The 12,106-nt window shown below is 39.5% G+C and overlaps 1 protein-coding gene across 3 annotated transcripts in view; it reads left to right on the top strand.

Moving 5' to 3' along the window:
• Window positions 1–12,106, top strand: part of ttll5 (tubulin tyrosine ligase-like family, member 5) — a 64,474-nt gene that overhangs the window by 1,164 nt on the left and 51,204 nt on the right. For all 3 annotated transcript variants that reach the window (XM_058091135.1, XM_058091136.1, XM_058091134.1), the window contains exons 3-12: window positions 704–810; window positions 921–1,003; window positions 1,722–1,828; window positions 2,780–2,910; window positions 3,089–3,171; window positions 5,528–5,597; window positions 5,680–5,764; window positions 6,839–6,940; window positions 8,276–8,367; window positions 8,470–8,577. In XM_058091135.1, coding sequence (XP_057947118.1) covers window positions 704–810; window positions 921–1,003; window positions 1,722–1,828; window positions 2,780–2,910; window positions 3,089–3,171; window positions 5,528–5,597; window positions 5,680–5,764; window positions 6,839–6,940; window positions 8,276–8,367; window positions 8,470–8,577 — 968 coding nt within the window. The remainder of the gene's footprint in view (window positions 1–703; window positions 811–920; window positions 1,004–1,721; window positions 1,829–2,779; window positions 2,911–3,088; window positions 3,172–5,527; window positions 5,598–5,679; window positions 5,765–6,838; window positions 6,941–8,275; window positions 8,368–8,469; window positions 8,578–12,106) is intronic.

Here is a 12,106-nt window from a genome sequence, read left to right as displayed (position 1 = left end):
AAAAAGAACAGCTAAACTAGGAAAAGTTGCTGAGGTGCACAAAAGGAACATGCAGTCATAGCTAAGTTCTACAAATCATAACCCATACCAAGTCTGAAGGACCTGGGGAAACAATTGTTTATATGCCAGTGTCACCCTTATCAGGGGCGGCCGGACATGGCTGAATGAGTTCTAACCACATCAACATTATGTCTTATCGTATTGACACATTGATAAGCAAGCTGTGTCTGGTACACTGAAGATAGTATAAGATTAGTGCAGTCTTTGACTAAGGCTGTTCATAGATTCATATTTCATTCAGATTTGTGTTTTTAAAAGAGCAGAGCGAATGACGATCCTGACAAATGTATCTCATTTTGGACGTTTTCCACCTCAAAGTAACATGCTAACACATTCAGCTAAATAAATGTATTTATTAAGTGACACAGGAAGCAATACGGGTCACACAGTATGAAGATTGGGAAGACTTGGGTTTGAAAATTCACACAGAGATTTTTCTATAATTTTACCGTGAGACTAATAGTCGAATCAGACTCCTCCAAAATGAATTGTGGACTATTCTTTTTTTTTGGGGGGGGGCAAAAAAAATGAATGGTGGACTATTCTAAGACACCATGTAAGGTCATTTGTTATTACAGTGTGTGGGTTTTGTTCTTGTCTGACCACCACTGTGACTCATCAAAATGTTTTTTTTTTCCACCAGAGACCATCCTTGCATTGCTTGGAGTGGCCTCAGCAGGACAATCCCGATCTTCTTGTTTTTCCCTGAAGCCATTGTGTCAAAGAATGGGACTATCAGTGCTGGTGGAGGTACAGTGGAATTTCTTGGAAGTCCTGCAGTATAATGAAAAAGGATATAATTGGTTGTATTTATTAGTGCAAAGATTATATAATAAAACAATTTCTGTTGTGTTTGCCAGCGCGATACAACATGGCCTTCAAGATCGTGCGCACAGAGAGTCGCCTGGTGCGAGGGATACTGACCAATCATGGTTTCCATGAGGTAATGTTCCCCACAGGATGAGGCAAATGTTAAAGATTAGTTTCAGAATGACCATTTTTATGCTATTTATGTGCTGCCTCCTTTGTGTAGGATAAAACAGCCCCCCCCTATAATAACTATGTCAAAGCCTGGGAACGTGTGCATGGAAAGAACCAAAATGACCTCAAGAGCATTAATCCGCTTTCACAAGGCCATACAATCTCCCGTTATTGCTCTTTCCAAGCAGTTACAATTAATTCTCTTTTTTTTTTTATTTCATTTCAATGCTTCTTGACTCCCAGTAACCCATCATCAAAGGCAGACGAGTGTCTTACCACAGTGAATGGCCAGAGCCAGACTTTAATAAGACTTTATTGCAAACATCTGTCTCCTTTAGACATGGAGTACTCATGTGAACACAGCCTCCATCTTAATGAATTGCTGGAATAAAGCAAAATAGATTTAGATGATGAGTGTGTGTGCTAGCAATCATTTCATAATTTCAGTGAAACAGGGTGTATTTCTGCAGGATAGTGGTGAGAATGCTTTTTATGTTTTATCCAGTCACACTTATACTTGATGGATATCAGATTGGAGATTGGAAGACACAATGCACACCATTTATTCACTATGATTATGTATTAGATTTGGTTTTGCTGCGTTGCCAGGGTCAACTGTTACAGTATGTGTACACTAAATCATGAAACAACTCAATCTAATGTCTGACTTTATCCCTCAGGTTAACGCAAATAGCAACGACTTTAACTTAATGTGGACAGGGTCTCACCTTAAGCCTTATCTACTGCGAAGCCTTCAAGATTTCCAGAAGGTCAACCACTTTCCCAGGTGGGTGAGGACTCAACTATTTGAATTGTATTTCTTTTAATCGTGTCTTTTGTACTTATTTAAATCCAATCAGCGATATTACATTGTACATGCAGTGGAACATCCAAGGAGTTAAACCAATATTATGTCTGATACCAAAAATAGTAACTCCACAAGTGTGTGGTGTTTTTTTTTTTGTGATTCTACAACAGAAGTGTATCATCGTTAGCAAAGAGGTAAAGTGTGATGATAACCAAAGAACCAATTATGGGACTTAATTCACCATAGGAAAGCACCTGTCTGTTCAGTACAATATAAGAACATTATTTTTTGATGCCCACATTTTTGATACTCCCACATTCCAAAAACATGCTCGGTTAATTAGCGACTCCAAATTGTCCATAGGTATGAATGTGAGTGTGAATGGTTGTTTGTCTATATGTGCCCTGTGATTGGCCGGCCACCAGTCCAGGGTGTGCCCCGCCTCTCGCCCGAAGACAGCTGGGATAGGCTCCAGCACCCCCCGTGACCCTCGTGAGCAAAAGCATTAGAAAATGAATGAATGAATTAATGAATGAATAATTAATTTTACCATGTAAATACAGTACACTTGATATATACAACACATGTATTAATTCCAGCAATACCGTTAAAACACCACTAGGTGACACTATTGCTTAGCATGCACCTTACTTAGCCTTATCTCCCTATTATTTGTCTGTCATGCATATTCAAAAGGTGAGTAGTTTAGTTTCATTATACAATGGTTAGCTTATTTTCACACATGAATGACCATTAGATTTTATTTAAAGCATCGGCGATATGAGAAATAAAGTTTTTTTAGGCCTTTCTCTCAACTTTTCCGCTACTTTCCTCAGTCCGCTAGTGGATATGCAACCACTCATCATTCTCTAAAATGAAATAGTGTCATGAAGTGAATAACCTTACAGTTTGTGAACTGCTGATTTCCAGATCTTATGAGTTGACCCGCAAAGATCGCCTTTATAAGAACATTCAGCGAATGCAGGAGGCCCACGGCTTCAGAAACTTCCACATTGTTCCACAGACCTTTGTGCTACCTTCGGAATACCAGGAATTCTGCTGTAAGTACCTACTTGACGAAAGCTTATGATTATTTGTCTCGACTTAGGCAAAAATGAAAACTCACTGTTAATTGTTAAACAATTTTAAAATAGTTGTCTAAATGTACAATCGAAAATATTATATTGTTACATGAAATATGCTTCTAATTACTTCTCTATTTTCTGTCCGCCATGCCAGCTTGTTACACAAAGGACAAGGGCCCATGGATTATTAAACCAGTAGCATCATCAAGAGGACGAGGCATCTACTTAGTCAGCAATGTAAGTAATCGCTCCATTTGGATTCTTCTTCCTGTGATGGTGCTAACTTTAACTGAGTCCTCCAAAAAAGACAATTTTGAAATCCTATAATAGCAACCATCATGACATAGCGAGTCCAGGGTGTACCTCTTTCGTCCCGCCCAAAGTCAGCATAGGAATAAGCGGCATAGAAAATGGATGCATGGATGAGTCATGACACAGAAACAAAAGTTCTTTAGTGTGAGCTTTTCCTTGAAATAAAGATAAAGCTGGCAACACAATTGTTGTGCTGTTTTCTAGCACTGCTAATCCTCTTGGGCATGGAATTCACCAGATCTGTACAGGTTGTTACTGGAATACTTTTCTATTTCTTCATGATGACATCACAGAGCTGGTGGCTTAGGCCGTGGCAACAACAAAACAGATCCATCCATCCATTTTCTAGGACAGGGCAGGGCTCATACTTATGGACAATTTGAACAATTAATCTAACATGCATGTTTTTGGAAACTGAAGTACCTGGAAAAAAATGCAAAAATGCACGTGCACTGGGAGAACATGCAAACTCCACACAGAGATGCCCGAGCGGAGATTCGAACCCCATTCTTCCCGACTGTGTGGTTTAAGGTTTAAATCTACAAGATAATGTTGCACATTAAAAAGCTGTATTACCTATCCATTTATAAATGTACAGTAGGAAAATTTTCATGCTTCCTTGCACTAGAAGACACCCCACAGTTGCTCATTTGTGTGTGATGTGTGATGACGTACTGTACTTGAACACTCCATCACCTTCAGCTTCTTCAGCTTTGTCAGCAGGGTGCTTGTCACCTTGGAGGTGTTGGAAAACAAAGGAAGGGGATCATGCTTGTCATATAACGAGTTTGTCGAGAAGTCATGCCTTCCATGACGCGTCCATTTTCAGTTTATAGTAAATCTTGTCTGTTCTACAAGCTGTACGCCGGCTACTCTAAAGTATATTGACGCTTCATTTCTACATTATTATTCCTTGAGAAGCTATCCTGTTATAAAATGGTTGCTAATGTGAGATGTGGACTCACTTCTGTTAGATACTGTATATACATGGGAGTTCCCTTTCAGCCCAATGAAATATTACTTGTGGTGTACAGTCGGTTGAGCAGATGTTATGCGTACGGGGGGTGCTATCAACTCGTTAAAAAACATTAATGAGCCCGGGTGGAGTGAATCACACACTTTCAAGGCCATTTGCTGTTTAGAGGAGCTCCACCAGCACCCCGCTCTCTGAAAACATTTGCGCAGTTTGTCTTCTTCTGAGGCATTTTAATGAAAAGAGTGTAAGAAAGATGTTTGGAGAAAAAGGAAGAAATACAGTATTTATGATTTTGTGTTTTCTCTGAACTGCGGCCAGCTTTGAGGTTAAACATGCTTCACCTCGGTCTTTTAACTCGTCACAGGCAACATATTTCAACCTTTTGAAAGATGTGTGTGACCTGCTAGCATCATCAACATTGTACTTTCTCTCTGTGTTTCTGTCTTTGTGTACTCCTCGATGAGTAGTACTATACAATTTGTAGTAATTTAGTAAATAGTTGGATATCTGCGCAACATTCTCGTCGTTTTAGCATGAGCAAGACTTATGTACTATACTGTAAAATGCCACAGACACACACAATACTCTCAATAATATCGACATAGCTTTATTTTTGCATTACCAACATGACTTATAAGCACCCAAACTTTGAGAATAATTGTAGTCCCTGACTGGACTGTGCTATTATTAGTCTGACTATGATTTCATGAGACTTAAATAAAAATAAAAAAAAAGTCCAAAGTTGAGGTTGAGTATTGAAAAGTTCCTCAGACTTTCCGAGTCAGAATTCCAACTTGAAGGGGTGGTCTAGTTGTCATTTCCAAGTTGGAATTTCCAACTTCTGAGTCCAACTGGAACATGGCATTTCAAGTAAGGTGACTTGGGGACACCCCAATCATGGGTGATGTGCTAGCTAGTGGAGGTTACATGCAAATAGCACCTTTTAATTGCAATACTGTACATATTACTGTTATTATATCTTGTCACATCCATACTGTGCATACTGTTTATAATCTGTATAATCTACAATAGCCATATTATAGTCATTTATATCCCTGTACATATCCTCACTGTATTATAGTCATAGCCTGTTATAGTTTTTTTACATAGATCTGTCCATTTTTTTCTACATTTACTTACTACTAAGGTACTAATTGCACTTCTGGTTGGATGCTAACTGCATTTTGTTGCCCTGTACCAGTGACATGAGCAATAACAATAAAGTTGAATCTAATCTAATGTAATCTAATGTTTAAATCTTGTGTGTGTGATCATATTTTCTATATTTTCTTATATCTTCTACAGCCAAATCAGATTTCACTGGATGAGAACATCTTGGTGTCCCGCTATATTAATAACCCTCTACTTATAGATGGTGAGTGGCTTCACCTTGCACATTCTTGGAAGATTTGTAACGAATCTTTATGGTTTGCCTCAATTTTGTATTTTGTTTACAGAATTCAAGTTTGACATGCGTTTGTATGTGTTGGTTACATCATACGATCCACTACTCATTTATGTATATGAAGAAGGCCTTGCCAGGTGAGTGGACATTTGCATGAATCCTTGGTGTGTTGATAGATAGCTGACATGCTAGTTTACAGTATGTGGTCTGTATGTTTTTGTGTAATGTAGTGATTTTCAACCACTGTGTCGCGGCACAGTAGCGTGAAATCGTCAGATGTGCCACGAGGAATTATCTAATATCACTTAAAAATATATTAAGCATTTTCTGCAAATATTATGTCATTGTCGAGTGTCCGTGTTGTAAAGACTGGCAGAGCAATGTAATATTGGTCCGTGCGGCAACACGTAGCTGATTGCTTCGTTCCTCCAAGGCAACTTAGTGATGCACGTGAGAGGTTGTGGCGACATTTTGTCATATTTTTTTTTTATTAATGGTGTGCCGCAAGATTTTTCCAATTTAAATAAACGTGTCGTGGCTCAAAAAAGGTTGAAAAACACCGGGGTAATGTAATGTAATGTAATTCCCAGTATCACCATTAAATCAATTATGGGCACCTTAACTGCTATTCCTTTATTGACCAGTAGAGAGCAGTCTAAACGTGCTAGTAAAGCTGCAGGTTTGGGATTTTTAGTTTCCTTATTGTTTCAATATTATGTATAAAATATATATAGCCACATAATGGAAGTGTGAAATTGTATCATAGTCAATAAAAGTGGGTATTAAGGTTATATTAATTATTTAATCTGAGGCAATCAACAGGTATAGGTACAGTAGGAAAATGTTTACGTACTGTACAGATAAAAATAATACATAAGTAAAATATGAACTTGGTGTCTTCCTTTTCTGTGTACGTGCAGCAAGATTCGATTAAAAACAGTCAGCAATAAATGGGGCTTAAATTCCTTGTCCCACTTTTATCTCTTGACATTCCTTTGGGTTGTGTTGGAATTCAGGTACACAGTGTGTGCCAAATAATTCTCATTGTTGCACATTTGGCATCTGCGTCTCTGAAACGCTTCCAGGAAATAATCTGTACACAGAGTGTCAAGTGTCCATCAATCATTCCACTAGAAATGTGCAGATTTTTTTTCTTTTGGATGACATTTTTTTGTGTGTGTTTGGCACAAACGGCTTCTGTTTGTACTCAGGTTTGCCACCGTCAAGTATGACAGGACTGCAAAGAATATTAAGAACACCTTCATGCATCTCACCAACTACAGCGTGAACAAAAAGAGCAGCGATTATGTCAGGTAATCTTTGTCTGAACTAATCTATCCATCCGTGGAGAAGTATTTTTTTTCAACACACCTCCGAGACCCTTAAGTTGTCCCTTACCGTTAATTCTTCATCTTCGACAATGCTATGGTTGCACCTTTTGTGGGAAAGTTTGGGGAATGGTCCAGCATGAGATCCATAAAGGCATGCTTGAATGAGCTTGGTCTGTAAGAACTTGAGAACCCCTTGACCCCAAGTCCATTAAATACATTTAGGAAGAACTACATCAAGCATGACAAGGACGTAGGCGAGTCTTATTCAACTTATTCAACTCAAAAGTTTCAGTTCAAAACGTGGGAGAGAATGAGGACATTCCTAAAAGCTAACATTTTTTCAATACAGTGGAACCTCGGTTAGCGTTTCTCCTGGTAACCAGGTTTTTTGGTTTATGTTGAAAATTTTCGCCACATTTGTGCCTCGGTTTGTGTGCTAGCGTTAATAATATAATATAGCTGACATCATGTTGTGTTGTTAATACGCTGCATAAAGTCGTTTTTTTTAGCACAAAACATCCTTGCTTTTTTAACGCAGAAAAATGTTAACTCAAAACAAGTTTTTGTAGTTTTATATGCATGAAACAATTATTATAAATGACGAATCAAAGGAATAAATAAATATTAAAGGTTACTTTCAACTTCATTGAAGATGTGACTGTTCCCAAAGACACAATGTGATAGCAAGATCAACCACGACCAATTTTCTGCTTTCTCATTAGTCATTTCTTTAATTCAGTGGTGTTTTTCACCTTTTTCTGTTCAAATACTGGCACTTGCAACTTGTTTTGGCTATTTGTTGGGAGGTGAGAAACAATATTGAATTGAAGATATGGCAAAACAGGAGGACGGTGGTGGTTGATCTCACTGCCACAAGACACGTCTTCAGTGAAAGTAAAAGTAACCATGTTCATTTATATATATTAAATGTTTTTCTGCATGTAAAACTACAATTGTTAAACTATGTTATCACTTTGGGCTTTCTGTTGTGGATTCATTGGATTAACATGATTTCTAATGGGGAAAATTGATCCAGTCTATGTCCGTTTTGGTTATAGTCGGACCTTCTGAAATGAATTGACGCTAACCAAGGATCTACTGTCGGTCCTTAGTTTCTGAAAATATTGCCCTCAGAACAGGTTTGTCGAAGATCCCTGAAGTAGGGCCTTCTCATGGGCACATTAGTACCTTCTTTTTTTCAGTTCCTGTAGATGAAATACACAGCTGTCCCAATTATTTTGAACATCGTCTTTTTGAATGGAGGCTGTTAATGCAAAACCACATTCATTCATTTGAAGTGCATGGCTTCCCTTCCAGTTGTGATGACCCTGAGGTTGAAGACTACGGCAACAAGTGGAGTATGAGTGCAGTGTTGCGCTATTTGAGGCACGAGGGGAAGGACACCACATGTGAGTCTGATCTTTTAGTTTATTCCAATTATTGATGTAAATACATATAGAAAAACTGTGTATGTACTTTAAATAATGTAATATGTACATATTTTCTTCTAGTGTTGATGAGGCAGGTGGAGGACCTTATTATCAAAGCTGTGCTGAGTGCCGAGATGCACATCGCCAGTGCCTGCAAGACGTTTGTTCCGCACCTGACAAACTGCTTTGGTACTCAGTTAATTCATTCATTTATTTAATACTGCTTGTACTGTATGTGGTCACGCATGAGCCGGAGCTGCTTATAAAAGATCCTAAGGGGATCTTTTTATTTACACATGAGTATTATTCAACATTGTGTGATCCAAGCTTACTATTCTTTCCCCTGCAAACAGTATGTGGATATTGTCAGCGTGATTATCAGAGATAGTGGTAGGCATTCAAGGGAGTGCATGTTGACTGATCCCTTCCACTATTGGTATGTCTATAATTGCAGCTTTCACTGTCCTCCACACCTTAGTAAAAAAAAAAAAAAGACAGACTCTGCAGAGATGGCTTCTGTAAACAAAACAAAGCATACCCAACTTTAGCCTGGTTTGAATATGGACAGAAAAATCACCTGCATTGTAACAATACTACAGTATACTACATTGTACCATACATTGAGCATGTGAAGGATGACCTTGCAGATATTAACATGGAAATGTGGTTACTGATACAGATTGGAATTATCATTTTTGCTGCAGCTTTTTATATAATGTAAAATGTTGAAAAGTGTTTATGTGAGTGAGTATGTATGGGCTCTGAATAGAATAAGCAGAAGAAAATTGGAAACTAAGCCGAGATGATATGCTCGAGGCAGCCTCATCTTTGGTTTCTTCCCTGTATTGGATCAGGGAATGTGCAAAATCAGCAAACATCAGAAACATTAATATATATTTTGTTAACATTATTTTTCTTAAAAAGCATTGCATGTTTTGTACTGTTTGAATACGCACAGACATGATAAAACCTGGGCTGCACGGCGATTGAGTGGTTAGCACGCAGGCCTCACAGGTAGGAGACCTGAGTTCAATTCCACCCTCGGCCATCTGTGTGTGGAGTTTGCATGTTCTCCCCGTGCATGCGTGGGTTTTCTCCGGGTACTCCGGTTTCCTCCCACATTCCAAAAACATGCTAGGTAAATTCCCATAGGTATGAATGTGAGTGTGAATGGTTGTTTGTCTATATGTGCCCTGTGATTGGCTGGCCACCAGTCCAGGGTGTACCCCGCTTCTTGCCCGAAGACAGCTGGGAGAGGCTCCAGCACCCCCGCCACCCTCGTGAGGATAACTGGTAGAAAATGAATGAATGATGAAACCCATATGATGTTGATGGAGCTAGTCTGTAGGTTCAGGTTCTGTAGGTTACATTTATGCGGGTGCCCAAACCTGCACTAGATCTTTGCCATTTGATGACCAACTGGCGAAAAGCTCATATTAGGGTGTCCCTATTAATTTTCTGGAGCAAAGTAGTTGTATCTTATGTTGTGTTTAAATTGTGGAGAGAATGTTTCTATAATAAAACCCTCTCACGCTCCCTTTATGTTCCCACCTGGCATAGCATTCATCAATGGGCTGACATCTGTAGTGTGTTTATAAGTAAGTGAAGCATCAGAGTGTATGGCAGCAAATGCATACATTCAAATGTGTGAGGGCACTTACTGTATGAAAGCACCTACTGTTCATTTTTAACACAGTCCCTGGCTTGTCTGGAATGGAGCCATGCAACCCTAAAGAACATTAGAATATTCATTTAAATGACAGCGTTTTAACGACTGTTACTTAGGCGCTATCTAAAAGGGAATTTGCTAAGAAAATCTTTTTATAGCTCTACAGTGTTTCATGTGGGCCGAAACAAAAACAACAGGTTTTTTGTTTGACATCGCTAGGAATTGTAAGCGTGTGTGTGTGTGTGTGTGTGTGTGTCAGTGGTGAGTGGAAAATGCCACCCATGACGCTCCTCACCGCTGCTATGTGATTAATGGACAGGCTTTTTGCTGAGGGATGCTGATTACGAGATGTTTTGACTAAGATCTGATTAGCCAAGCCAAAGGCCTATTTTGTTACACACAAAACATTCCACTCACTGGTCCTGTGTTCCACTGAGCGTCCCTCATTAAGTGCTGAGTGTGGTTGGATTGCCTGTCTCTTGCTTTTTTACATGGGTCAGACACTCCCACGTTTTCACTGCATGTTCGTACTGCTGTGATGACACTGCTGCTGTGCAAGTCTTCACTGATGCAGATTGGACCCAGCTATCATAATAAAGCCGAAGGGTGCTAATTTGGACTTTTGCAATGATTTTAATAGAAAGAGCTCAGTCATTTATTGTGAGTGATGCAATGAAAAAGATGCTGTGTTACTAGTGTTCTTATTGTGGCCGGCGGGGTGGGGAGTTTTTTTTTTTGTTTTGGGGTGTTTTGTCTCTTGTGGTAAAGTTTCCAGCAGTGCCTATCCAATAATAATAAAAAAAAAGCTCTTCATCATTCGTATTTCTCTGTGACATTTCCCTCCCTTTTTAATGGGCCTGTTGTGGATATTCACCGCCGCTCCTCTCCTTGTCTGTGATGCTTGTCGCAGGCCTGTTTGACAGAGCCACAGAATCAACTAGTCTGGCTGTGAGTGGCTCGGGAGGGTTCGCGGGGGCAGGCAGGCAGGCACGGCGTCTGCTCCTAATTGGGAGGGAAAATGCGTGGCACATGGAGTCAGCTTGTCGGGGGCTGTGATGCGGTGTAACACCTCCTCATTTTCCCCTTGTTGTTGTGGTGCCACCAATGAGGCTCTCCAGACTCTCCAACCCAGTTAACCAATACTCTGCTCCCCAAGACTAATATGTACACCCACTCTTTTTAATCTTTGTGTGTGTTTTGACTAAAAAAATGGGATAAGCCTGTAAAGTGGAAAAGAAAATCCACCCAGAGATGTTACAAAAGGCAACTTGTGCAGATTTTGGCAAAATTTGTTCTGTTCCATCATGAATATAATTCCAGCAATTCCAATGTTGGGACTCTATCCATCCATCCATCCATTTTCTATGCCGCTTATCCTCACTAGGGTTGCACGGTATACTGGAGCCTATACCAGCTGACTACGGGTGAGAGGCGGTGTACACCCAGCCAATCACAGGGCACATATAGTCAAACAACCATTCACACTCACATTCATACCTATGGACAATTTGGAGTCGCCAATTAACCTAGCATGTTTTTGGAATGTGGGAGGAAACCGGAGTACCCGGAGAAAACCCACAGATGCACAGTGAGAACATGCAAACTCCACACAAAGATGGCCGAGGGTGGAATTGAACCTAGTTGTGAGGTCTGCGAGCTAACCACTCGTCCACCGTGCAGCCTATAGTACATTAGTGTAACTAAAATGGTGCTCTTCTTTGTTTTTATTTGACTACTTATTAAAATTGTGTTAAGACCAGATAATTATTCCCGTACATTTGTTCCGGTGATTTGGGATTTTTGTTTTCAGAAATAATATCAGCCAACTGATATTATCAGTTCATATTGATTGAAATACAGTAGTTTTTTTTTCTGCCAATGATCATGTTATTGTTATAAATAGTAGCACTGACTACTAATGAGAAACAGGTACTGGTGCACGCGCTTTCCAGGGACCGCAAAACAACTGCACAACGTGCCAGATGGGAAACAGAATACCAAAATAAGCATAAAACCAAAAACAACATGAAAACCAAAACTAAAGTCCAA

This window comes from Doryrhamphus excisus, chromosome 13 (genome assembly GCF_030265055.1).
Source record: "Doryrhamphus excisus isolate RoL2022-K1 chromosome 13, RoL_Dexc_1.0, whole genome shotgun sequence".
In the NCBI taxonomy this organism is placed as follows: Eukaryota; Metazoa; Chordata; class Actinopteri; order Syngnathiformes; family Syngnathidae; genus Doryrhamphus; species Doryrhamphus excisus.
This window is presented reverse-complemented; position numbering and strand designations above follow the sequence as displayed.